Source organism: Asterias rubens, chromosome 5 (assembly GCF_902459465.1).
Source record: "Asterias rubens chromosome 5, eAstRub1.3, whole genome shotgun sequence".
Taxonomy (NCBI): domain Eukaryota; kingdom Metazoa; phylum Echinodermata; class Asteroidea; order Forcipulatida; family Asteriidae; genus Asterias; species Asterias rubens.
The window spans coordinates 11,243,277-11,269,824 of NC_047066.1; the positions used below are offsets into that span (position 1 = coordinate 11,243,277).

Consider the following 26,548-nt stretch of genomic DNA (forward strand, 5'->3'; position numbering starts at 1 on the left):
TTTTTTCATTTGCTTTACTTTCTTTATAAAAGTAGTTGGTTTAACAAATAGTTTGGGGAAGTATTGTAAGTAAAACCGCCGACGAAGACAATAACAAAAAAACACCAATTCCAACAACAGCAACAATATCAACAACACCAGCAACACTAAAAACCATCAACACCACTAAAACAACAACAACAACAACAACACGGCAACTAAACCAACAACAACAACAACAACAACAACAACAACAACAACAACAACAACAACAACAACAACAACACCACTAAAACAACAACAACAACAACACGGCAACTAAACCAACAACAACAACAACAACAACAACAACTGACCACACTTAAAAAACAACAACAGTTTTTGCAAAATGATGACCGTACTTCGAGATCACATCCTGAGTCTATCAACCAGTTTAGTCCCAAAATGCTAAGTTATATCCGGCTTATTCCTGTCAGGATTACTAGGAACACTTCTACACGAATCAGTAACTCCGTTTTCTCGCGTCACTGTTGAGAGCCCAGACTTTCTCTGCGTGAAATGTTTGATGAGGAGGACGGTGAGAGCTCAGACTTTCTCTGCGTGAAATGTTTGATAAGGAGGACGGCGGAACCCTCCATCATCATTGCACGTGGGTTTAGATTAATGTGTGTTTTCTTTTTAGCAACGCAAGCACATAATGACCACAATTATTGGCCCAAATCGAGCGTCTTGGATCAAATCGGTAATGTTGTAATTTTGGTAACTGTTTTTTACCTTTGTATTTAGCGCTATGAGGCCCTTTATGACAATTTGTCGCTTTATAAATCTTGTTTTATATATTTTTAATTTTTAATTAATTAGCCAAAATGGTAGTCCCTGATTGCACTTAAAACGTTCCAGGTTCTATTTCAAGTTATGTACATATATGACCTCATTTAATTTGAAACATTTTGGATGGGGGACAACATTTGGTTGGGGAAAAAATGCAGACGAACACCTGTATAAAAATGCGTAAACACCGACGCGGTTTCGCCCTTCGAAGCCGCTTCGGACTCGTCGATACGTCACGTCTGGCAAACTTTTAAATTGTTCAGAGAGTGTAAAGTGGATGTACAAATTGCATTAGGGTTAAACGTTGCTTGCAGTTAAAAGGCACTGATGAACATAGCATAAAACACTGACCAATGGAGAGCTGTTGATTACAAAGCATTGTGAGAAATGGCTCCCTCTAAAGTAACGTAGTTTTTGAGAAAGAGGTAATTTCTCTTTTAAAATGTTAAAAGACTTCAGACTCCAGGCCTGAAGTTTTTTACGAGGCATCTGAAAGCACACAAATTTGCGCAACATGGTTATTTTCTTTCACTTTTTTCTCTTGCAACTGCGATGACTAATTGAGTAAAATAAATAACAGATTTTTTGTTATTTTTATGAATAATGTGCTGGGATATACCTAGTGAGATTACTGGTCTTTGACACTTACCAAACGTGGCCAGTGCCTTTAAGCAGCATGTGGCAGATTGTAAAAGTATTCCCAAGGAGTTCAAAAGGTAACCGTTGTCCTTCTGTCGATTACAAGTTAATAACAAGCAATGTTCAGAACATTGTTCCCCAGGATGTCAGTTATAGGTTCAAGGAATTCCCCCAAAAAAGTCCCAGAACATTATACCCCAAGATGTTATAGATATAGGCTTAAAGGCCCTACATGTAATGGAGTAAGGATCAGTGATTGAATTCACAGAGGTGGGCTTGGGAGGAAATTTTACAAAGAACATCATCTTGCGTCTTCTGGATCTTGCGTCTTCTACAAAACACACAAGGGGTCCTTAAATACCCCGTGACTTTCATTATCGCCGTAAATACATTCCCCTATTTGGGTTATGGTTGAAATGTACGCTCTTTTAATCCCATTTTTCCTCGCGATAGCCCCGGGGTATTGCCCAAGACCGAGTTTTGGCCCAAAAATCAATTGATTAAACTTCGACTGGCCTCGTTGGTGTTGACATTCCCTATTTACCCAGTCCTTCGATAGAAAATCTCCCCAGCCCAAAGTTTCCGAAATGCGACAGTCAAAGCCATCACAGATTTTCCCTCTGTTTTGTTTTTTCATTCCTCGATTCGCGGGATGAAGGAATTGCCAGGTTTGCTAACTTGTCTCTTTCTATATTATCCGTAACGTTCCTGTCAAGGTGTACCTCTGCTTTGTATGTGTGTGTGCCGCTCTCTCGTCTCATCATGCCAGCCCCAGAGTCACCAGCCAATATCCGGCAAAGGATATTTGATTCATAGACACACATGAACATTAAATCACAAGAGGCAAATTCATGACAGCTCGACTTTATGGGCTGCCTTCACCCTCAGGGGCTTTTAATTGAGAGCAGAGCGAACCCATTTTTTTCTCCTCTTCTCCATATTCCTCGTCTGGTATCCCTCGATTAGTTTTTCTCTTCGTCAGTTTTTTTTTGTTATCCTTTGTCGTCTTTTATTTTGCCAGTCAATCGAAACAGGTCATGTGAATTTGAAATGAATTCCAGTCGTAAATTCTCAGGTAATTTTTGCAATGGAAAGTGACATGTCTCTAAAGGGGCTTTTGAGGTGCATCTCTGATAACAATGATTAACCTAAATATTCACCTCTGTAATCGAAGTCATGCGCGGTAAAACTGTATCTGAAAGCACATTTAAAGCTAATTTCGTTTTTAAAACTAAAATTAAGGGCAATGTGTTTACATGCAGACATTTCATATACATTTTTAATCACATTAAACATGAGCACTGTCTGGGACTATGTCTGCTCACCATGGCTCTACCAATGCAGTATAATACCACTGTAGTCACAGCATTGGAAAAGTATGTCTGCAGCCAGCGTCCGTCTTTCTACAGCTTTCCTCATGGTAAATGTGCCACCAGTGTGTCTGACCTTGTTCCTCCTATTAGGGAGTTTGATGGTGAGCACAACCTCGTCCCCATGGTTTACATTATTTTCAACCATGTTTACAACAGTAAACCCTGGGATGGAAACTCCTTACTTGTACCCTAATTGGACAACGACTTTACAATAATTTGTTTTTAGAATACGTTCCATATTCATACGTACAGCCAGCCGCCGGCAACCAACAATGTAAAGACAAGCTATTAAATTTGGTACCGTACTACGAGATTATGACGAAGATGTGGATTTCGAAAAGTAACCAGACTAATTAAATTTGCATACGTTTCCAAAAAAATAATTGATATGCAATTGTTCCAATACATTCCAATACCAGGGTGAGAGAGCGGTCAACCTTGTAACCGCTCGACACACCCTGGGGACGAGGTTGCGGTGAGCAAACTTTCTGCTTCTACACTATTGCTGATATATAAACTAAAGAGCCATTCCAACAGCTATCATTCCACGTGTACTGCATCTCCCTCCAAATCCAGCAATGTGCGTGTTTCCCTCCCTTCTACAACTTATACTGTTTTATAAAAGGTGTATCGACTCCTAGTGCCTATCTTCAGCTCCCCTTGGTTATTTTTCTCTTAAATATTGTTTTGGGGGCAAACTTGCATTCAAAAACCACTTTATTCATGAATAAAAGACCCCCCCCCTCTCGAATAATTATAATTAAGATATTCAGAGAAATCAGCATCAAGCTGAATGATTTTGACGTTGCGATTGCCTGTGGTTTTGGGTGTACATAAACTTAACATCGCAGAGTGTTGTTGTGTCCACCATGTCTGATGTGGTGATCAATCGCCAAATGTGGTGGATCGTCTCCAATAAATGTCATTCTACTGATGCTTTGTTTCCTCGTCTCTTCGACAAAAATGGTCACAAAACCGCTATAAGAATGACACGACGCTGTCCGGGTGTCCCTCATCACACAATCATTAAGATAACCACCTCCTTGAGATCTGACATCATCTTTTCTCAGTGCCTTACCAATCGTCCCTCCTCTTCTCTTTCCACGTCTCATCCGTCATGATTTTCCTGCCTCCACTCTTTCTTAGAACCCTCGTTCGATCATTGCTGCTGGACGGTCTCCATCAATCACTAACACATTCCCTATCCCAGACAGAACGTTGTCAACAACAGTGGAACACTTTCATGATCTAGCCTGCTCTTCTCCTGTGTCTTGATGCATCCTTGAAACCTATCTCAGCTGCTGACGGTCAATGTTTGTTTAATTCCGAACACCTTTACTATAAAGTGGTTAGGGGAATGTGCATTTCCGCGGTAAGCACATTATTATCCATGCAAGATTGATCGTTCACATCGCACTGTTTAACAACAACAACAGACAACATGTAACCACACTAATTCACACAACCACTCGAGCAGTTCGAGGTCAAAGCATGTAGGCCTACATATGTATATTCTGTTGTAAATTAATATTTGCAGGTGACCAGTATTATACAGTTTGAAACTGGGCCCGATTTAATAGACTTGCTCAATCAACCATCAAACTTCTTAAAAAATCACTGCAGGATACCAGTAAAAAAAAAATGCACATGTGACGTACTATTTGGCTGGTAACCTTATTCTGGTTGGCATATTTTTTGTTTCTTAGCTTTATGTTTGTGCTTAAGCAGTTCTATGGGATTGGGCCCAGGACACAGCGCGTACTAAAACATACCAAGTTGACCAATTAACCACGGAGTTACCTTATACCGCACCAATTAGCATAATTGATTTTGAAGATGGTATTTCCCTCAGTTCAATTTTAAACTTAATAACCATCTGAGATAAACTGGCCCCTTACATCAGCGAAGATGATTATCATTCCTCCCGGAGCATATTTGGACACTAATAACCGGGGACCACGAATCTACAAGTTGTTGCATTATTCAAAGTTTTTTTTCCAGGGGAATAATTGGAACTGCGGATGATACTGTCATATCGGATTGGATGAAGCGTCACGGATTACCAAATTTCATCTGACAAGATTGATTGGATTCTGGAAAAAAAAATCGTCATCGCAAAGACAATTCTCCATTTCAACGTTTGTGGTTTCATAATTTTCTCAAATTTGAATTTTGTTAAAGCATATTTTAAGCCTTGTATCTCATCTTTCTTTAGTTATGGTTTAAACTGTGTATAGTTGTACTATAATAAGTCAAACCATGGGATTTCATAGATTCCCCTGGTAATCAATGCAAATTGATTGTCGTGGATATTAATCTTCTAATATGAAGTTGCTGTCACAGACTCCAAAAGGCTGGGCTATAACGGAGTACACGAAAAGGCAACTTTACTTCCTAGATTGATCTATACCTGATTACCGTGGAACCCTTCGGGGAATAGGCCACAAACTACGGAAGCCCTTAATTGTCACAAGCCAAAATAAAAGAGTTGTGTTTCTATCGCAAGCTACTGTGACTGGGTTGGTTTATAGGGTTATTGTTAGGGTGAGTCTGTTAGACTAAAGGTTGGGGGTAATCCCAGTTTGCCTCTAGTCCTCAAACTATAAACCAGTCATTTAATTAAACATTAATTATGTCAGGCTGAACCTTTACTGGTGGGACAGGTATGGCAATTTTTTTTTTGTGGGGGGGGGGGGGGGATGTGCCTTTGATGGTACAATCATTGGATTTGACACACACTCGAAATTTGTCGCTAAAAAGAAATTCGGCCATAGAATATTTGCCATTTGGAAAAAAGAAAAAAACTGTTCTAAAACTGTAAAAATTGATACTCCTTTTAAAGCAATCAATTTCAGGATATGGCAAACATGCATCAGGCAATGAGTTCCAAAGAGACAAGTGGAATACATTGTCTTTGTTTTAAATCTCTGCAAACCAAGAGTGTACGATAACAAGCAGAAAGTATTGTTTTTACTCCATTAGGAAGAGCCAAGCCGGACAAACTGGGCCCAATTTCATAGCACTGCTTAGCGGCCGATTGTGTGCTCACTGTGCGATTTTTATTTCATAGCGCTGCTAACCGTAAGCACACGAAAAGGCATGCTTACCTTCCGGTGCTTACCGCACGAAAATAAATGTCGTCACAATGCAAATCTACGGTAAACACGCAATATGGCCGCCCAATTTTTCTGCTAACATGTGAAATACGCTAAGGCTTAAGCAAACAATTTTCTGCTACAGTAAGCACGCAAATGGGCTTACCGTTAAGCAGCGCTATGAAATTTGGCCCTGGTGGCACATCAAATTTACCTTACACATATCTGTGGAAAAGTCAGAGGCTGGTTGCAGACTCGATGGGGAAGAGGTTGTAACGTCCATCCCAACCCTTCATCAACGAGATTTGCAGGCAAGCTTCTGCACTATTTTTAATGAAGATAAATGCCAGACAAAAGGTCCGGCCCGCTCCGGCCCGATAATGTGACTACAGATTACGAAAGCACGCGACATTGCTAGCAAATGTTTTACTATATATCTCTATACTTCGGAATCCCTACTAATAACTTCCAACAACCCTCTCGTAATTTAAACGTTAGGATTAGTGTTAGGCTTAGTAGGGGATAGGAAAATACATAAGATGAGGCGGAACATAGGGGTCTCGGAATATTTGTGTGTCGGAATGTGTGTGACCACGCAAATTAAGTCCAAAACAATTTAGTAACAAAGATAACTTATTTTCTCAGTTTACATATACAAACAAGGGTAGTGTTTGTGAAAGTCCATTTGTTTGTGAAATTCACAATCCACACGTCAAACATCTTTAATGTGTGTGTCGGTGTAGATGTTGTTTTTCTTTCTGGAATGCCACGTCATCAAACAATGTCAATGAATAAGATTTCTTCAAACATGTCTTTGGAAATCAGAATGACGCCGATGAGTTTGATCATCTCTTTTAATCGAGGAACCATTAGAATGGTAGTAAATCATGGATGCGTGATCTTGACACAATTTGTTTGTTATTCAAATCAAATGGTCACAGCTGGTGCTGTCGCTCACTCGATCCTTTGAAGACATCAAGACCGTCTTAAAGTTTCAAATGTGTGCCTTTACATTATCCTTTCACATTTCTTTAAAAACTCTTTAAGGACTTGTATTTTACCAGGATGAAACAGAAGTTCATATCGATTTATTTCTCCACAAGACGATCAGAGCACACTGATCGAAACGTCGGGTTGAAAACCAACGGTTCTTTTCAGAACCACCCCAACTCATTGGAGATAGTCATTACATGGTGTTACCGCAAACCTTTCTATTAGATATATTTAAAAAAAAGTCCTCAATCGTGTCCCAAATCTTGTTTCAAAACGTCTGTTTAGATTACGTGTTGCACAACCCCCTTGGCGTCTTTCTCATAATGGATGTTTTTATCGTGTTATTTTTTTTATTCCCAACTAAGGATATCGACCCTAGATAAGGTCTCAGTAGCAAACTATGAGTTAAAAGTGTACTGCTTCAAATCATGCAGGTGCAAAATAAAGTGACCTTAAATCGGTCAACTGGAAATTCCCAACTGATAATTGTGGACAGTTCAGTGTCCACAAGGTGTGAACGTTACAAGGACGTCATAGCAAGTTTGTGTTCCCTGGCTGACTCCGGAGCACCTGAACCCAGCTACCTCCAAGGCAAATATCACAACTTCCCATACAGGAGAATAAACTCGTTCCAAGGCAAATTAATCATGTACATATTTCTATTTAGGGTTTGAGAAGGACCTAATTAATAGCGTTTTAGGGATGGTTATAGGGGCATGGGGACACACTGTACGTGGGGTTGCACTGGATAGACTCGTTGTAACAACACGCCACTGGCTGTATAGAGGAAAGCCAGCGATAGATATTCAACCTCTCGTGGGATATCAGATTAATAAAGCAGTTCATGTCGAGTTCGTCGTCTGATATTATCCTCGGTGACCGGTCACTGGTTTTGACCTCAAGGTCTTGTTAAACAGGACAAGTAGGGATATTTAGATATCTTAAGTATACGGCAGTCGTTTTCTTTCGTCTTATCATAGTGCCGATCGTTAGAAGGTGGCGCTGTGGAAACATGCAACGAGTTGAATTCAATAACATCCCAATATTTGGTTTGATATTACAAAACTAGTTGTTTAAAAAATATGTATGGGTGTATAAATAAATACATACATTGTTAATTTACGATTAAAGTATCAATGCAAAATGGTGTATGGCTGGGGTTTTTGTTGTACCGGGAGCTCTTTCAGAAAATAGAATTAGCTATTGTAAACAAAAGGACCTATCAGATCATTGATATCCTATAACATAAAGTAGACCGGGAAGGCCCAACTCGTTAAACGTGTCACATTGGGAATTTGTATATACGACGCTTTAGATATGTCGGGTTGAAATATTGATTTAGCATGTAGTAGCGGATTGGTTTGTAAATGATTGAACTTAAGCTCTGGGCCAATTTCATGGAGCTGCTTAAGCACAAAAGTTTGCTTAAAGGTAGTGGACACTATTGGTAGTTACTCAAAATAGTTATTAGCATCAAACCTTACTTGGTAACGAGTAATGGGGAGAGGTTGATAGTATAAAACACTGTGAGAAACGGCTCCCTCTGAAGTGACGTAGTTTTCGAGAAAGCAGAATTTTCCGCGAATTTGATTTCGAGACCTCAGATTTAGAATTTGAGGTCTCGAAATCAACCATCTGAGAGCACACAACTTCGTGTGACAAGGTGTTTTTTCTTTCATTATTATCTCGCAACTTCGACGACCAATTCAACTCAATTTTTCACAGGTTTGTTATTTTATGCTTTATGTTGAGATACACCAAGTGAGAAGAATGGTCTTTGACAGTTACCAATAGTGTCCAGTGTCTTTAAAGCAAAAATATCATTGCTTAGTAAAACCAGATTACCGGCCAAGACTTCACTCAATAGGTATGCTAGGTAACATGCTACAGCTACACTAGCAATGTACAGGGTGTCTCAAAAAAAGAAAACTATACACGTCTGAAACTGCTGCCGAATAAAAATATACGTGATTCCGGGGGGGGGGAAGGTTGTATGTATGGCTACTAGCTTATAATGGACTCAACTTTCATATGACACCAAAAAGTCCGGGGAAAAAAATCATGCTTGGGTGAGCACTGCTCACTTTTGTAAAGGGAATGAAAATTAGATGCTCAGGAATTAGCCTTCCCTTTACGAGATGTTTAAAGGTCAATTCTAGTATTGTTTTATGGTATTTATTGCCATAAGTATTAGCTTCTGACCTGACACACTTACGAGTGAGTAATAATTTGTAGTTCGGAGCTGCTGCCACAACGGCTCAGTGGAGGAATACAATACAATCGGACATTTTATTACACGTAAAATTTTTGAAATTAAATTTTGATGTGAATACAAGGGTTACATTTCAATTTGTGTAGCTGCTTTTTTTGTAACAGTCATTGGTTTAAAGGGGTCGTACAGGATTGGTAGAGCTGAAAAAGTATATAGGTGCAGACAATGTTCATGCTTTGTGTGATTGTGACCAACCATATTAATTGTGTGTCAGGATAAAACAGTGACAGTCCTACAAAACAGTGTGTACACCCAAACCAAACAGTGCACTCTTATCATGTCCGCTATATTATCTCAAAAAGACTAATGTCCTTTAGCTTTATACAACCAAATTCCGGTTTTCTTTTTTAAAGCCATTGGACACTTTCTGAACAGAACAAAAATTAAAAGTTCACAAACTTACAAATAACTTACAGGGTTTACAGAAGGTAGTGGTGAAAGACTTCCCTTGAAATATTGTCAATTATCGATATCGAGAATAACGGATTTATTTTAAACATATGTCATGACACGGCCAAACGTGCGGAAACAAGGGTGGGTTTTCCCGCTATTTTTCCCCGACTCCGATGACTGATTGAGCCTAAATTTACACAGGTTTGTTATTTTATATATAAGTGATGATACACGAAGTGTGGGCCTTTGGACAATACTGTTTACCGATGTTGTGCGGTTGCTTTAAAGGTTTTAAGGGACAGTTTTCTCGAATATTGTTTCATTTCAGAGGGAAATATTTCACATGAAACAATTTGGTTTGAGCATGGACGTTCTTATGATACTCAGATAAGCTTTCAGACTAAAATTACAAAGTAATTTTTGTTTGTCATCACCAATCCTGCATAATACCTTTTAATTTGAGTGAAAATAATAAACGAAAAAAATAATAATTATCTTTCATAATAACAAAATGCAGTGTCCTGGAACGTGAAACGGTCCCCTGTTTATAAACAAAGCGATGCGATCTATTTCTCGACAGATTTATAGGTTTGTTATTTTTTGTCACAAGATATTGTGTCCCAGTTAGATATAAATCACGGGTAATGTTACTGTCAGAGATATTTCTCCAGTATAGCAGTCCCAATGCGATAACGTATATAGCAGCATGCCAATTACTTTGAAGTATGATTGAAACCAAAATATTACAGGTTCCCCTTAAAAATAATGTCAAACAGCTGGCAGGTGCTTATGGTTAGACTTATTTTGGGCCTTTTGGCTTCTTCTCGCAAACTTCAATAGTACAGCCTTCATAAGCGACAATTATAATGTCAAAGTCTTATATAGCGCACGTATCTACCAAACAAGGTACTCAAGGCGCTAAGTAAATACAAACTTTCATAAAGATAAGTTATTGCAATGATGGATTCTGAGACCCAATTATGTAGCACTTTTATAAGGGTTTACAAGGTGCTACGGCGCATGAAGCAGCCACAACCAGGAACACTGGGGCGAACCCCTTCTCGTTTCGATAAGTGCAATGGGTTCTTTTATAAAACATGTGTTACACAACACATGGGACCAACGGCTTTACGTCCCATCCGAAGGACGAAGCATTGGTGAAGTATCTTGCTTAAGGACACAAGTGGGGATTCGAACCCACACTCTGCGACAATGCACAAACTAAAAGCATTCAGTGATTGTTCTATATAAATCAAACATCCTTGTCGTTGAAAAAAAAAAGTATTTGTTGTTAGAAGTGTAGAGACACGGGAAGGAAGCCGCAGTCCCCTAACTAAATAGGACGAGTATTCGCCACTATACAGTCAATAAATGCAGTAGAATAATAGTGATGACGTCTGAAATAGAAAATGATCTCCTGCAGTACTGGTTTTATTCAAACAAGGATTAAAGCCATTGGACACTTCCGGTAAACAGTAATGTCCAAGGCCCACACTTCGTGTATCACAGCTTCTATATAAAATAACAAACCTGTGAAAATTTAGGCTCAATCGGTCATCGGAGTCGGGAGAAAATAACGGGAAAACCCACCCTTGTTTCCGCACGTTTCGCCGTGTCATGACATGCGTTTCAAATAAATCCGTAATTCTCGATATCGAGAATTGATATTTCATGGAACAATATTTCAAGAGAAGTCTTTTACCATTACCTTCTGTAAACCCTGTAAGCTATGTGTAAATCTGTGAACTTTTAATTTTGTTTCTGTACCGAAAGTGTCCAATGCCTTTAACTGACGGCGACTGAGATTTTTGTATTGCAATGACATTCTTATTCAGCACAGGCGTAAGCCTATCGTTCCCCCTTTTTTCGAAACATTGTTGTTTGTCTGTTTTGGGAATGGTTTGTCGAAGCTACAATATCGGCCAAAAAGTCGAGGGTCCTTAATTCGGTTATAGAGAGCACACTGGATGTGTGCCCATGCAATGCTTTCAATTACTCTATGGGATTTTTGCATCGGTTGCATTTGCTTATACCTTTCGCAATTATGTGTACATTCTGCGATCTAAAAACTCCCGGGTCAGAATTGACCCGGATTTGGGCCCCGGAATCCGTGTCAAGTTTTCCTGGAATCCGAGTCAATATCCCCGCATAACCAAATTTCTGGTAAATTGGCCCAGAAATGGGTCTGGCCCCCTGGGACCTAAATCCGAGTCAATTCTGACCCGGGAGTTTTTAGAGTGGGGTTGTAATCCACATCGGGAAATATGGCGTTGGGTCTCATTTTGTGCTCGATATTGAGCATGGTGTACCCCGCTATTTTGTCTTCATTGTGTGTTCATTGGAAAAAATAGTGTTTTGAGTATGGGGCGGGTACCCTCTGCCTCGTATCCGGCATAGATACGGGAACATGATCAGGCGGGAACAGGAATATAGGGCTTAGCTCGGTGAAGCGTTTAGGCCGGAGCTGAAACCTAAACTGAATGTGTAAAGTTATCAAGTGTCAAGCTATAAAAGGTACTTGTTTTCTGACTTGGTAGATGGCTTTATTAAATCTGAAAAACGCAATCAAGAAAAAGTAAATATTTGGAGACTCCAATTGTCACTCAACTTTTTTTTTTACAATTAATTTCGAAACCTTTTGCGTCTTCCCAGCCTTGATCCTTTCTCTTAAGGTTCACTCCTGAGCAAATAAAGTGACCTTACTTCATTAAGTTTTTATTTATTTTCTTGTTCTTCCTCTTTATTCCCGAGCGGATAAACTCATTCTCCGGCTAATAGTTCTGATATTTGTGCGAACTTTAACTCTCTAAATTATCTGACCGATTTATCCCCACCGATTGCCAACGTCCTTTTCCCCATAGCAATACCATAAATAAAACACATTACCATTCTAAAAGCACCAATCTCTCCTTCTCTCACTGCCCGCAGGTCAGAGTCTTTTAAAACTAATCCATTCGACAAGTCACCTTAATACCGTCAATCAGCTCCAAAAGACCCGCTGTTTATTTGGTCAAACACGGTACAAATCTAACTTCGGTCCCAAGTGACTTCCGAAGTAGGTGAGGATCAGCAGAAGCGCTGGATTCTTTCTTCAAATCTGGCAAATTAAAATGCTAGTCTCTAGACGTCTTCCCTTTTAGAGGCTGTTTTTCTCCTTTCACGTTTGCAGAGTTCAATACAGAAATGGTTGGAACTTGTTGAAAAAACTGTCAAAGAAGCAAATATTTTTCTAAGGAGAGAATGTAGGTCGTTTCTTTTCGCAGTGGGGCCTACTGAAATAAATTGGTCTTCCCGTATGATGAGTGGATTTGCGTTTGCCTTTTAAATATTTATTTTGAATACTCGCTTTGTATTTGGTAGGTTAATATGCATCTAATTTTTTATGTGCAAAATATTTATGACAGTTTTTTTATGACTTGTATCACATTCAGCATGCTTCTTTGATTTTCACTCCACTTCCTGTCTTGTCTTTCCCTTTGACCACTTTTAAAACGTCCCTGTCTCTGTTTTGACAAGTGTATTCAGTCTTGACTACTGTCTCCCTACAGTCTAATTCCTTAATTGCTTTTTTTGTCTAAGTGTGTTGTTGTAATTTGCTAATGAATTTTTAATTGAATTAATGTAAATTTAGAAGCAATTCAATCTTCAGTATTTTTTATTTTGAAATAAGAAATAAATCATTTTCATAATTAATCTTATCTATCTATCTATCTATCTGTATATCATATAGAATTCTAACAATTATGCCTTTAAAAAACTGCAAAACTATGCACAAGAAACTGGTATAAAAGGGAGGTTTAAAACAAAACCTATTCAAAATAATGTGTACTCTATTACCTCAACAACAATATCTATCAATTTGTTTCTGTCACTCTGTTGTGGTATCGAAGGACATTAGACATATTGCTATTGATGCGGTGATCTGAACTGAGGTGTAAATGACCTGATAAACAAAACCTGGGACCTCTGATGATTTTGATAAAATTGTATTCACGGTCAATTGTGATAGTGATATGACAAAGAGATATATGAATAGAAAGTGAAATTTGAGTTTTCCAAGAACCTAAACAATTTATTTTTAAAATATGAACGAACATATTTATTGAGATCAAGCTATTTTAAAAACAGAAAACATACATTCGATACAAAAAAATCGTTAATTCATTCTGATCTTCCCTTTTACCCTTTTTTGTTTACCTTTTTTTTTATCTGACTTGTTCGCCTCTTAAAATAGCAAAATCTATATTTAAACGGAAATAAGATTGCCTTTAGTTTTCCAAGTTTCCTTTCAATCTTTTCTTTGCGGGCAGCAGTATAGATCCTACAGGTTTATCGATTTCTTACTCTGCCCGTGAATCTTAAAGATCAACCTCCAAAGAGGTGAAACAGAGTGATGAGAGGGCAACATAATTACAGCGTATTTGCTTCAGTATCTCGAGGATCGGGGAACATGTTTCCATCTCTCCTCATACCGTGTCATAAAATATCACGGTACAAATGTTTCCAGACTGGTTTCGATAAACCATTCCCGAAACAGACAAACTACAATGTTTCGAAAAAAAGAGGTAACAAAAGAGGTAACAATTCAGCGCAGGCCTACGCCTGCGCTGAATAGGAATGTTGCACACAAAAATGTCAGTCGCTGTCAGTTAATCCATGTTTCGGAAATGGGACCCCATTTACGGTAAACAAAATAACACAAGCAGAATGGACCTTTAATGAAAATAAAGCACATTATAGTTCGAGAATGGAAGTAGAAATAGATTCGTCCCGAGTTAAAGTCACCTGGAAATATAATTTTGTTTTTCTTTCAAACGTAAGAGTATATGCTTACGAACAATAAAACAATTTTTTTAGTAATTGTTTGTCACGATTTATATGTTTAAAAAATATATAAAGTTGGGCTGACTCCGCCTACCCCTTTTGTGACGTCAATCGAGGCAGACTTTGCCTACAATGCGTATAGTAAACACACGTGCAAAGTACATGTACGTCCAAGTCGTGAGTTGGTACATTTCAAAAAGTTTTTTTTTCTGCATTCAGCAGCAATACACCTGGTCGGCATTGCCGGAAAAAAACAAACATTCTTTTTTTGAAACGTACAAACTCACGACTTGGTCCGTACATGTACTTTGCAATTGTGTTTACTCTACGCATTACTGGCAAAGTCTGCCTCGATTGACGTCACGAACAGCGCCCTCTCGGGTCGGGGTCTACTCTTAAATTTGTAAATAACATAAAACTGATTTTTTTAAAACCTTAGTTAACTGTTTATTCACATTCCACTTATCAAAACATATTTATTAGTGACAAAAGCTTTATTTTGAAAAAATACCACTTCCAGGTGACTTTAAGTTTCCTCGGCTTACTTCAGCAACATACCGTTCAAGGAAAACAAATATTTTGATATAAACAGAAGAATAGCCAATACTCGGTTGATTTTTTGACACTAATGGATTTCTTCAATGAACCGCGAGATGGTTTCCGTTTAAAGACATTTCAATATTGTTTTCAATATTTAAGACGCTAATCCGTAAAACACTGTTTAATGATGCGTAGCTACATGTACCCTATAATAACGAACCTGACGTCTTAACGAACCGGAGAAAACTCCATTAATGGGTTGCTTACTTCAGTGGTCGATTCTACAAAGATTACCTTTAAAGGCATTGGACACCTTTGGTCATGATCAAAAACCGGTATTCTCACTTGGCGTATCCCAACATGTGCATGAAATAACAAATCTGTATTTTGTTTTTTTACTCAGTTAGTCATCGAAGTTGCAGGAGAATAATGCAAGAAAATACACCCTTGTTGTGTGCATGCTTTCGAATGCCTAAAAGGGCTTCGGGCACGAAGTCTTTTACTATTTTAGTGCGATGTAACCTCGTTCTGAAAAACGATGTTATTTCAGAGGGAGCCGTTTCGCACAATGTTTTATATCGATCAACAGCTCTCCATTGCTGGTTACCAAGTATAAGGTGTTATGCTAACAATTATTTTGAGTAATTACCACTGGTGTCCAGTGGTATCAAGCTTAATTGCTAAGCAAAGGCTAAATCAATTCAAGAACATTTGATTCCATTTCACAAACAATATTACAAGTATCATACAAAATAAAGATTAACATTAAAACTGCTATGTAATGATATTCAACAATAAAAGTAGGAAAAGGGCAGAGTAAGTGAAATGGTGGCGATATCCGGTAAGCGTATGCTTGAATGGGGGATGTCATACAGGACAAGACAAAACAACTGACACGAACGACAAAAACATTATGCCATAATACAGATCGCTACGGCAAATTCGACAACTCATCTGAACATGAATCTTACAGTACTTTGGAAAATCTACCCCTGCTCTTTTTTTTTTATGTCAAATGTAACTACTCTTCATGTAGAATATCAAAAGGCAAATGCCGTCAAACTCGCCACACCCACATCTGTCACCCAGTTCACTTTCATAAAAATGTCACGGAATATTGGTTCAAAGGAGCAATCTGCCCCGACTCAACTTCCATTGTGTACATAGGGCCATTGTTGTCTATTCCGGTTCCGAGTCTAGAATGGGAGATGATGCCCCAAATAATAATAATAAATAATAATAATGATGAAAACTTATAAAGCGCACAAATCCACAGAAGTGCTCATGGCGCTAAAATACAAACAATAGCATTAATTAATATACAATAACAACAACAAAAATTAAAATGTTAACCTAAGTTGAGAGAAATCTAGAACATGTGGTATAGAATACAATAATACAAATGCAATGTTTAAGAAAAAAACATCCTAAAAGGTAACAAAAATAACAATAATTAAACCATTGAATCAAATGCCTGTTTGAAGAGATGTGTTTTCAGTTGTTTTTTTAAGTTGGGTCAAAGAAACGGATGATTTTACTAGTGCAGGCAGTTTGTTCCATAGACAAGGGGCAGCATGTGAAAAAGATCGGTCTCCCCATGAATGTTTGGAAATGGGCTCAATAAGGAGGCTAGAATTATAAGACCGGAGTTTTCGAGGAGGATTGTATGAGCTGAGAAGATCATCAATATATATGCAGGGGCATTACTGGCGATTTATACACGAAATGCAAAAGTTTATACTTAATCCTACTGCTTACTGGTAACCAGTGTTATTCTTTTAAAATCGGCGTTATATTATGGCAGGACTTTTTAGTTAAGGTAATAACACGAGCAGCATAGTTTTGAATACGTTGAAGACGTTCAATTTGAGTACAAGGAAGGCCATATAGAAGTGAATTGCACATATCCAGTCTAGAAACTACAACAGGGTGGACTATCTGCTCAGTTGCATTTTGTGTCAAATATTTCCTGACTTTGCCTATATTACGGATATGAAATGTTGTAGAGCGTGAAATACTAGAAATATGTGAACTAAGTGTCATGGAAGAGTCGAATATAACACCAAGATTGCGAGCTTTTGTAACAGCGGTGACTTCGGAGTCACCAATATTAATGTGGGGAATAGTCATTTTAGAAAGTTGTTGCCGTGAACCGAGTATAAGAAATTCTGTCTTGTGATCATTTAGCTTAAGGAAGTTGTCCTGCATCCAAACACGAATTTCAGAAACACATGTTTCAATACGATTAATGCTCTCATCAGCAGATATTTGTGATGGTTTAGAAGAGAAATATAACTGAGTGTCATCAGCATATACATAATAAGTATGATTGTGTTTCATTAATGCTATCGTAATGGTGACTGCTCTATGTTCCGACAACCCTCCATCAGTTGCTAGGGATGATTATAGGGTTGGCTTGGGGATAAGGTTGGGAAAAACACGTTCGAGGTGTCGGATCATAGGTACGGGTGTGTGACCGTAGATATTTTATACATGTATAATTACAGACTAATAATTATTATTACAGATTAACACTGCTGGTCGATAACTTGACTGTTCTTGTGAAATTTTATTCTGCGGAGACAAATTGTAAATGTTTATGGATGATCAAGATAAATGTGACATAATCGTTACATTGTTTTCAAATTATTGTTTTCATAGAAGGGACCGTTGGCGAAGAAGCAGGACTTTTTACAAGTTTGTTTTGGGGGGTAAGATTTTTAGTTGAATCTATATAAATATTTATGGTGTATTTCTTTTGTTCTTTCCAGATATGTCCTAATTATAAACAAAGACTACCAAAAACGAGACGACGTCGAGGGTTCGGCCACAGCCAAGCTAAAAGGAGTGGCGTATACAAATATCACAGATGCACCAGACTTACAGATAGATGATCCCACACCGTACAACAGAGTCTGGGATCTAGCTGATTACGTCATACCTCCACAGGTTAGGACAGCTGGTTCCCTAATTAAACATATTTTTCTTTTCTTTTCCCTTTTGTCTTTCCTGACACTTTTCACCTTTTCAGTCTTTTTAAAATGTCTGTGTGTGTTTTGCATGTTTTTTCTGCTTGCTCTTCTTTATCGTTATCTTTTTGGTGTGTTTACCTTACACGGTGTTTTGTTTAATGTGATCAGTCTTTACTAGTTTTTCCTCTTTATTAGATTTTACACCTGGTTTTGCACCTTTATGCATCTTTTTAAAGAACAACTTCGGTAATCAGCCAAAGTATTCCGCCGAGTGGGACCGTTTTTTTATCCTTGTGGAAAGCAATTTACTATTTAGTGGTGGTGACAGCTGTTTGCTGACGTCAGAAATTGATTAAGTTTTGCGTTTTTATTGCAAACAATTTGCTGTACGCATTACTTTTTTAATTTTGTTCCACAAATTGTAACTTTGGTTTATATATCTTAGTTTCAGTCCGTCCGTTCTATTATATTGGCAGTTCATCAATTCTGTATCTTTTAATGTCTTCAATATTCCTTTTTATTTCTGTATCTGTGAATCTACGTGTTTTATACTTACTTTTGTGATTCAACCCGGAATATGGTGTTGTTCAGAGTATATACCACATAATAAACCACTTGTTTTTGTCCTGGGGCGACTAAATTTAAAACCCGGTAATGGAACATTTAAGGTAACATCTTATTTTGCTGCTTTATTTGTACGCAAAAACGATGTCACTAAAAATGCTAAGCTTCCAATCAAAACTGAATCAAATACCATTGTTTTGTGATATTTTAGAGCTTAGCGATAGTGCTAATGCTCACAGACTATATTGCATTATCAGATACTGAGTTGACTTTAAAAAGTTCATCAGAAACAAAGATTTCAACCAAACATTCTTCTTTGCTCACTTGATGAATGGAAGGTTTCTTGAATTTTTGAAACGATCATTAATTCAATTTGGTTGAAAAAATGGTTTCCTTATCATTTGAATTTACATAGAGCCTGTCTTGGACCGAGGAGGTATACACATTATGTGGTTCAGTCGTATCTCAAGTGCGTGAAACCCCATTAGTTAACCATATTTTTAAGTTGTAACCATAATGTTGAAAGGTAAAGATACTGGACACTAGCGGTAACTGTCAAAGACCGGTCTTCTCAATTGGTGTATCTCAACGCCTATGCATAAAATAACAAACCTGTGAAAATTTGAGCTCAATTGTTTGTCGAAGTTGCGAGATAATACTGAAAGAAAAAACAACCTTGTCACACACAGTTGTGTGCTTTGAGATGCTTGATTTCGAGACCTCAAATTCTAAATCTGAGGTATCTAAATCAAAACTCTTGGAAAACTACTTCTTTTTCGCAAACTAAGTTTATTCAGAGGGAGTCGTTTCTTACAATGTTTTATAATATCAACAGCTCCCCATTAGCCGTTACCTATAGAAAGGTTTTATGCTAGTAATTATTTTGAGTAATTACCAATAGTGTCCACTGCCTTTAACTATATTTTAAGTTTTAAACCAGAATGAGTTAAACAATTTTTTACAATAATATTTTCCAACCTGATTTGTATTGTGCTTTTTATCATATTCTACCACATCACACCATCATTGCTTTACATAATTTTGTTTTTCCCTCATCCAACCAATCAAAATTAACCCGTCGACCCTTTTTGGCAAGTAAGTCCCTCTTTAACTGTTTCATGTTGTGTAAAGATATTATTATAATCATTGGTGTCCTGAACATGAAACATGTATCAGTCGTTCATTGTTTGCCGTGATTTTAAACAAGTGCAGCTGCACCGAGAAAGGTAATGTTTGTGCATGATTTGATAACGAAAAATATATATTTAGCAAGAGTAATGATGAAAACTTGCTGAACGCAAGACCGGCAGTTCGTCAACGACCCTTTCATGAGGCCGTCTGAACACTTTGCATCTTTAAAAATGTATGGTTTGTTTTGCATCCTCGTTCCTGTTCCAACTTGTGTCCCGTTTTATCTCTCTAATTCATGTTGAATATTCACGTGAATTATGCTAATGTGGTCGCAAGTATGGTGTATACTTGTGTATGAACTTGCCGAACGTCATAACGGATGCAACAGTCGCTAGCATGTGCTGGCATAAAATATTTGAACACCAACGGATTGCGCGCGTGAAATTAAGTATGATGGCTTTAAAGGGACATCGCAAAATTAAAATGTTGACGTTAATTTCATGTCAGATTTCATAAAAGTGGATAGCAATAGTTCAATGTGCTTTTGCCTACTACTTCATGAAAACTCAAGGTCATGATTTCAGATTTGAGATGTACTTTAAAGGCCACCGTAGTGAAACCCTGTGTGGTAATGGTCGGTTCTTGGTTGAGTTTCGTCGTGGTTTGTACTTAACATCTTACTAACAAACAATACTAACAGTAGTTTGTAATACTAACAACGTTGTAGAGATTGTTGCATGCTTGTATACTAATCATTATGAGTTCTCTGTGTTAAAATTACATCATATTGTGTCGCCATAATGCCGACAAAGCAGAAATTTCCACATGATATTATACTTATTTTAATAATTTGTAGTGTTGTTTATAATCTGTCAGAAAATAAGATAAAATAATTATAGTTTATTTTCTTGTACGAGGATATTTGTTTTAACTCATTTATATACTGTATAAAATATTTAATCGAAGTTGTTATGACGTTCCTGTATAACTCAAGATAAGATAAGACTAGATAAGAACTTTATTATCCCATGCTGTGGAAATTAACATCATTGTGTCATAATCGATCAATGATAACTCAGTTACTAAGCCCGGGAGCGCAGACTACATTCTTTAAATTAATGCTATGGAGTCAATAATTTGTAAAGTTTATATTTTGTATGTTAAGTTTTGCTTTACCACATACTTTTTGTATGACTAAGCACAATAATAAGTCATTCAACCTTTAAACGTTTTTAGAAAAAAGAGTCTGCTATGTTTAATATGTAGAAACTGATGTAAAACTTTGATTTTTTGTTTGTTTTTACACAAGACAAACAAACTTAACTCTTAAACGAAAAGCAACCAATCGGAACGTGATACCCTGCATTACCAAGATGATGTGCCTGGATATCAAGTTCGAAACCACGAGCATTATATACCTTTATCATGCTATTTCCATCTTGGTCATGTTCCTTGTATCGAACAACAATAATGAATGCCAATAATCATTTTGCAAACAGGTACCAGACTATTTTTTTCTTCCAGCCTTGTTTTGATTACATTGGTATAAAAGAGAAAAATCAAGATGTCTGCACGATGATAAAGATCTATTAGCATACAGCCTTGACCCTTATAATTAATTTCCAGAACTCTTCGCCCAAGGAAGAGCAAACCTGCTTCCTCCAATGTAAAGTTCAAGCAATAAATCCGGATTGCCTGAGGGAACATGTTCACCTTGAGCCTCGCAACTAAAACAACTTAGCATCCCGGAAAGATTCAACGACACAAATTGATTCTCTCTCTTTTGAACTCTTCCTGACTCAGCTTTAAAGCGGATTTGGATTTTTATGGCGGGAACCATTTGTGCCCCAAGATAAATTTGATCTCCACCGTTTTGATACCATCCGGTAAATCAAACGTAACTTGAGGAATGGAACGAGGCAAGGCGAGACGCTGGTTTGAAATTGAACAATAATCCGGTGAATCAGTCAGTTGGTTATTCGAGAAAAGGTAAATACTCGCAGAAAGCTTTAAACCTCAACCGCAAGAAAGAAAAAACGCAGTGAGATTTGCTTTTTGGAATCCAAGCAGAAGGGTTTAAAGACAACGTCGGGAAGTGCAACACGCGCGAATGCCCGATGCGTGGATTCTTTTAGACTCGTACCGCATGGATTTATGGTTCTGTTTGCATTACTTCTTTATCACCTCGTGCCGCTATTTATTTCATTTTATTTTATTTACCGAAGAATTCAAGCTACGGATCTTTCACAGGGATTACTTTGTTTTATAAAAACATATCTCGCAGTTTTAAACTAGACTTAGTGGAAGGAGCATGTGGTGTTTCGTGGCATAATTAACAGCCAAAATTTCACACCAAATGATAGAAAGCCAAAAGAAATCCCATAACAAAAATATATAAAAAAACACCCGAAGGAAATCGTAGTTAAATTTACACATTGTTGACCTTTCCCGAATTGTCGGTTCATGTAAGGGGGTGGGTGTGAGAAATAGAAATAAATTTACTAAAATGTGTAAATTCTTTGGCATTCCAGCACCCCTATCCAAAGGGTTTGGGGGTGCTGCAGCACTACAGCACCCTCACCTCTTGCGGGCCTGGCGTCCAATATCAAAATAAATAAAATAGTGCATGGACATTGCGGTTGAATAACTAGAATTGTAACCCTTACAGTGCTACCCATGCCTGTGCCGATTACCCCCCTTAATCAAACAATGTATTATCTATGATAATAATTATCAACGTTAACCCTTGATTTGAATCAGTCTCAGTATAACAACTGCTATATTCTCGCCGTACGTGTTGGATTGATTTACATTGTGCAGGAAATTTTACACTCCCAAGCACCACACTGATTGCTACGCATTGCAGTCGTTCTGCAAAATACATCGGTATATTATTATTTTTTTGCTTCTCGCGCGTCCAGGGTAATCAGTCAAACTGAAATATATGGCATTAGTTGGCCTACTTCATGACCACTTATATAAGTGATTGAAATACTTCCCCTTGGTCTTAAAGTGTCGTGTGAAGGAAATTAAGATGCGGGGCAAGACAAGCCAAGAAGGTAGGTTACCTTTAACCAGTCACCAAGACTACCGCGACTTTAGCAGCAGCAGAAAAGGGATAAAGAAATAGGCCTGAGTGTGCTTTTAATGTTTGGCAAACTAAAACAACTTTTTAGATGTTTGCCGCATGTAAGAATTGAAAGCACATCTTTTTTTCACCCTCTTACGGTGAATTTACCCTCCCCCTTGGGTACTCGCGGCCCTATATAGCGGAACTATGTCAAGTTTGTACACAACCCCCCGTAGTGTCCATCGTGTAAAAGTGCTTCTTAAGCGAAATCCTTTCCCGTTAGAAACCGACCATGAGTGATGAAATGTATTTCAAGTGTGTGCAAGTATACACGCTGTGGTTTGGGACTCGGGAAAAAGAATTGATTCTCTCACTTCCGAACTGAGTCATTCTATCACACCCGGAAAGCGGTAATCGATCCTTGCACTCATATCAAAAAGAAAAAGTCACTCGAGAGAGGATATGATTTATGATTTTTTTTATGAGCGCTCCTGCTCTGGAGAACTCCTCAACTTTCCATGGGCCAAGATGTTCGATCAAATCTACCGGTATCATACCTTTGCGTACTTGTACGTGACCCGTATACCGCCTGCCCCTTTCTCTACGCCCGTACTGTGGGGTGAGCCTACGGCCTTCATTATTGACAAAGATCAGGGTATCACGGAGAAAACCGAGTTCTATGTAATTGGTACGTGTCCTCGACTCAATTGAGTATGGGATTAAGCAAAATGGTCACTTCGAAATCTTCATGCACACTTCCCTCTCTTAAAGGGACACGTTTTGCCTTAGATCAAGAGAGTTGGTCTGTAAAAAGCGTTTGAAACCGTTTGTTATAAAATGCATATGATGATAAAAAGTAGTACACACAATCCATGATCCAAATAAATGTATCCAACTTGCGCAGTTTTCCTTTAATACGGTCGGGCTTTTTTTTTTAGAGTGAAAAAATTACTCAACAAAACGGCGTGCTGTAGCTTACGACGTTTCAGGAAAACCGAGGCATTCTTGTGTGGATAGTTTGATTGATAACTGCTCCAGATTTGTTGAAGTACCAAAGGAAGTACATGTACTATCACCTTTTGAGATGATATTTTCACAGTTTAGTTCATTGTATACACTTTTTTTGTGTAGGATTAAAATACCTGCTATGAGCCCTGAGTGTTATCTTTTGTACACAGCACCCATATAAATGTAATCATATAAAATGTAGTTCCCTTTATGCTATTCAGAAATTGCTGCAGCGTGTTCCTGAACGCGGACATCTTGCGATATATACCCAGGGGCCATCTTTCAGAGAATTCCTGGGGTGTAAGTCGATCCAATCTAAAGCATCTTTAAAGAAATAGGCCAAACACATGCCGCATGCAACATGAGCTTTCAAAATGCGAAGGCACCCACACTTCTTATCAAATCACAAGACATGATTACTTTGTCAAAATCGATCACCAATATTCTACAAAAAGTAATTTCGCACTACAAAAAAAAAACCCACCTCATCTTCTGAAAATCTTTACTTCTTAATTTGAAGACCAATAAAACCAAGACCTGTGTTTACCCCCCATGACATCATCCCCTAACCTGGGCGGCTTGTGTTTACCTTCCAAAATGCCACAGGAAATTAAAATTTCGTATCCATTTGCGAGCGACCTCGGTATAGCCACCAAGCTCTCCGGGTGCGGTATCTTGTTACTGTGTAGTTGGGGCAAGACGCAAGCAACGCGAGAGAAATAACACTTCATACCGGAACATGTTTGTAAGAATGTTGTTGTAGTCTAAGAGTGATGAGTATACTCCCGGTGTTCCTACTCCTATAGCCTCGTCTCTTAAGACACTTCCCTTCCCCTCTTTCCTTCTCATTTTGAAATGATTTCCCTAGACGGCGTGCAACTTTCACTTCGTTTGCATTTAATGAAGGACATTTTTGTTCCTTTGTCTAGCATAGAGAATGTTGATTAGAAATGCGGGTGCAGTGCAGATTTAATAACAGGCATGCATTCTGAAGACTAGACATTGAATGGATTATGTATTCCACTTGAAGCCTTCTGGAAGAGGTCTTCGTCTACAGGGTTACCGCACACTCATGGGTGAACCAGATAGGGATATCATCAAGGGGAATGTTTGATGATACAAACGTGGAATCTGGCATAATAGAGTTTGTGATGAAAAATATTATTCTGCAAACTAGTTGATTTTAATGCATGACATGTCGACCTTAGCGGAGTCTTTCTTCGAAGGTAAATGACAACACAAATACATAAACAGGTAGATTTGTGTAACATGGAACAGGCAGGACTTGTGTAACGTGAACAGGTAGACTTGCCTAACAGTTAATTATAAAGAAATGTGAAGAGAAATATAGCGGCATGAAGCTTGCAGAAGTAGCTAATGGCGAAACAAAACACAACAGACAGAGAGGGTGGACAGAAGAGGCGTGTTTAACCACAAGAGGGTGGGAAACAAAAAATACACAATTACATTTAAGCAGAGTGAGAAACTAGTAATTAAATTAGTGAATGAAACAGATATACCTTGGGGTTATATTTGTGGGGGAAAGGAGAGGGCAAAGACAACAAGTTGTGACATAAAGACTCACAAAGGGAAATCCCTGAAAAAAAATAATATCAGAATACGGTAACGTTGGAGAAAAAAAAATGAACGGATCCCAAAATCGTAACAAATAATTTTGCTTTGTGTTTAAGCCGCATCCTGTGATTTTTATTTTGTTTTAAACCAGACCTATTGTTTTAACAGCAAAACTTATTGATAAAAAGATAAAAATAATATGCAATATTAACAAACACTGATACTCTGCTTCAACTTTGAGTTATCATTTTCTTTCTCGCAAAGATGCAATGATTTACGATTATGGAAATTTCTTATCTGCCACGGCTCGTGTAAAGTGCAAACACATTTTTCAGACAAACTAAATGTTTGATAATTTGCACTGTCAGACAGATGTCTTTATTTAAACATTTCACGGGCTCGTCATGACCAATTAATCACATGAGACTTGAACACTAATTCATTTGGATTTGGTGTTAAACTACACCGTGCACCAGGCAAACCAATTTGTTGTATTTGGGAAAAAATACCGGCTTGATTAGTGTACAGTGTGCCTATACAGGCTCTTGATTTATACGTTTTGGTTTATTTGTGCGAGTTTCTGATTCTATTACTTGAACCTGATATTTTGCCCTGGAAAGAGTTTTGGGTATTTATTGTCTTAACTGGATTTAGCGAAATGATTAAAACAGTGGGTATTTGTAAAAACTATGAATAATTTTAATATCGTATACACTTTCTTTTGTTGTCCATAAAAACAAGACAGCTATTTGTGTTCTATTTGCAGTTTTGTAGATTCCATAATATTTTGTATTTATTGAAACAACGGCATCATCATCAACCTACAATGCTGAGGGCCTCCATGGAAAGCAGTCAGTGCTTGGCGCTGATTGGAGTTTAATCTCTGTATGGCGTACACATAAATTAATATAGATAAGAATTTATGTCCAAAGAATACTTTTGTCGTCTTGTGGTATCTTCCTTCGTCTAATAAGAACCTTGAACACCCGTTGAGTATCAATAATTACATAATATACTTCAAGCTTTCTCTATTATCAGTTTCTTAAAAATGAAAACTGCCTCCTGTACTTTGAGTTTGGTTTCAAACGACAACCGGAGCCCGTGGAAGTAAAAGCTCTGCAAGGGCTGCGTGGTGTCCCGTTATGGTGTCCTGCATGGTGTCCCGTTGCACACCATAACGGCCTAGTCTTCGGAAGAGCTATCAAATGTCGGGCAACATCTGTGGTCTACCTACAGATTAAAAGTAGCTTCTGGCTTCTTCATTTTTCATCACCTTTGTCGGATGTTCT

At 37.9% G+C, this 26,548-nt stretch overlaps 1 protein-coding gene across 1 annotated transcript in view; it reads left to right on the plus strand.

The window, feature by feature from the left end:
* The window catches only part of LOC117290156 (P2X purinoceptor 4-like), a 110,515-nt gene that overhangs the window by 26,013 nt on the left and 57,954 nt on the right, over positions 1-26,548 (plus strand). Inside the window, exon 2 of the mRNA XM_033771411.1 lies at positions 17,711-17,888. Coding sequence (XP_033627302.1) covers positions 17,711-17,888 — 178 coding nt within the window. The remainder of the gene's footprint in view (positions 1-17,710; positions 17,889-26,548) is intronic.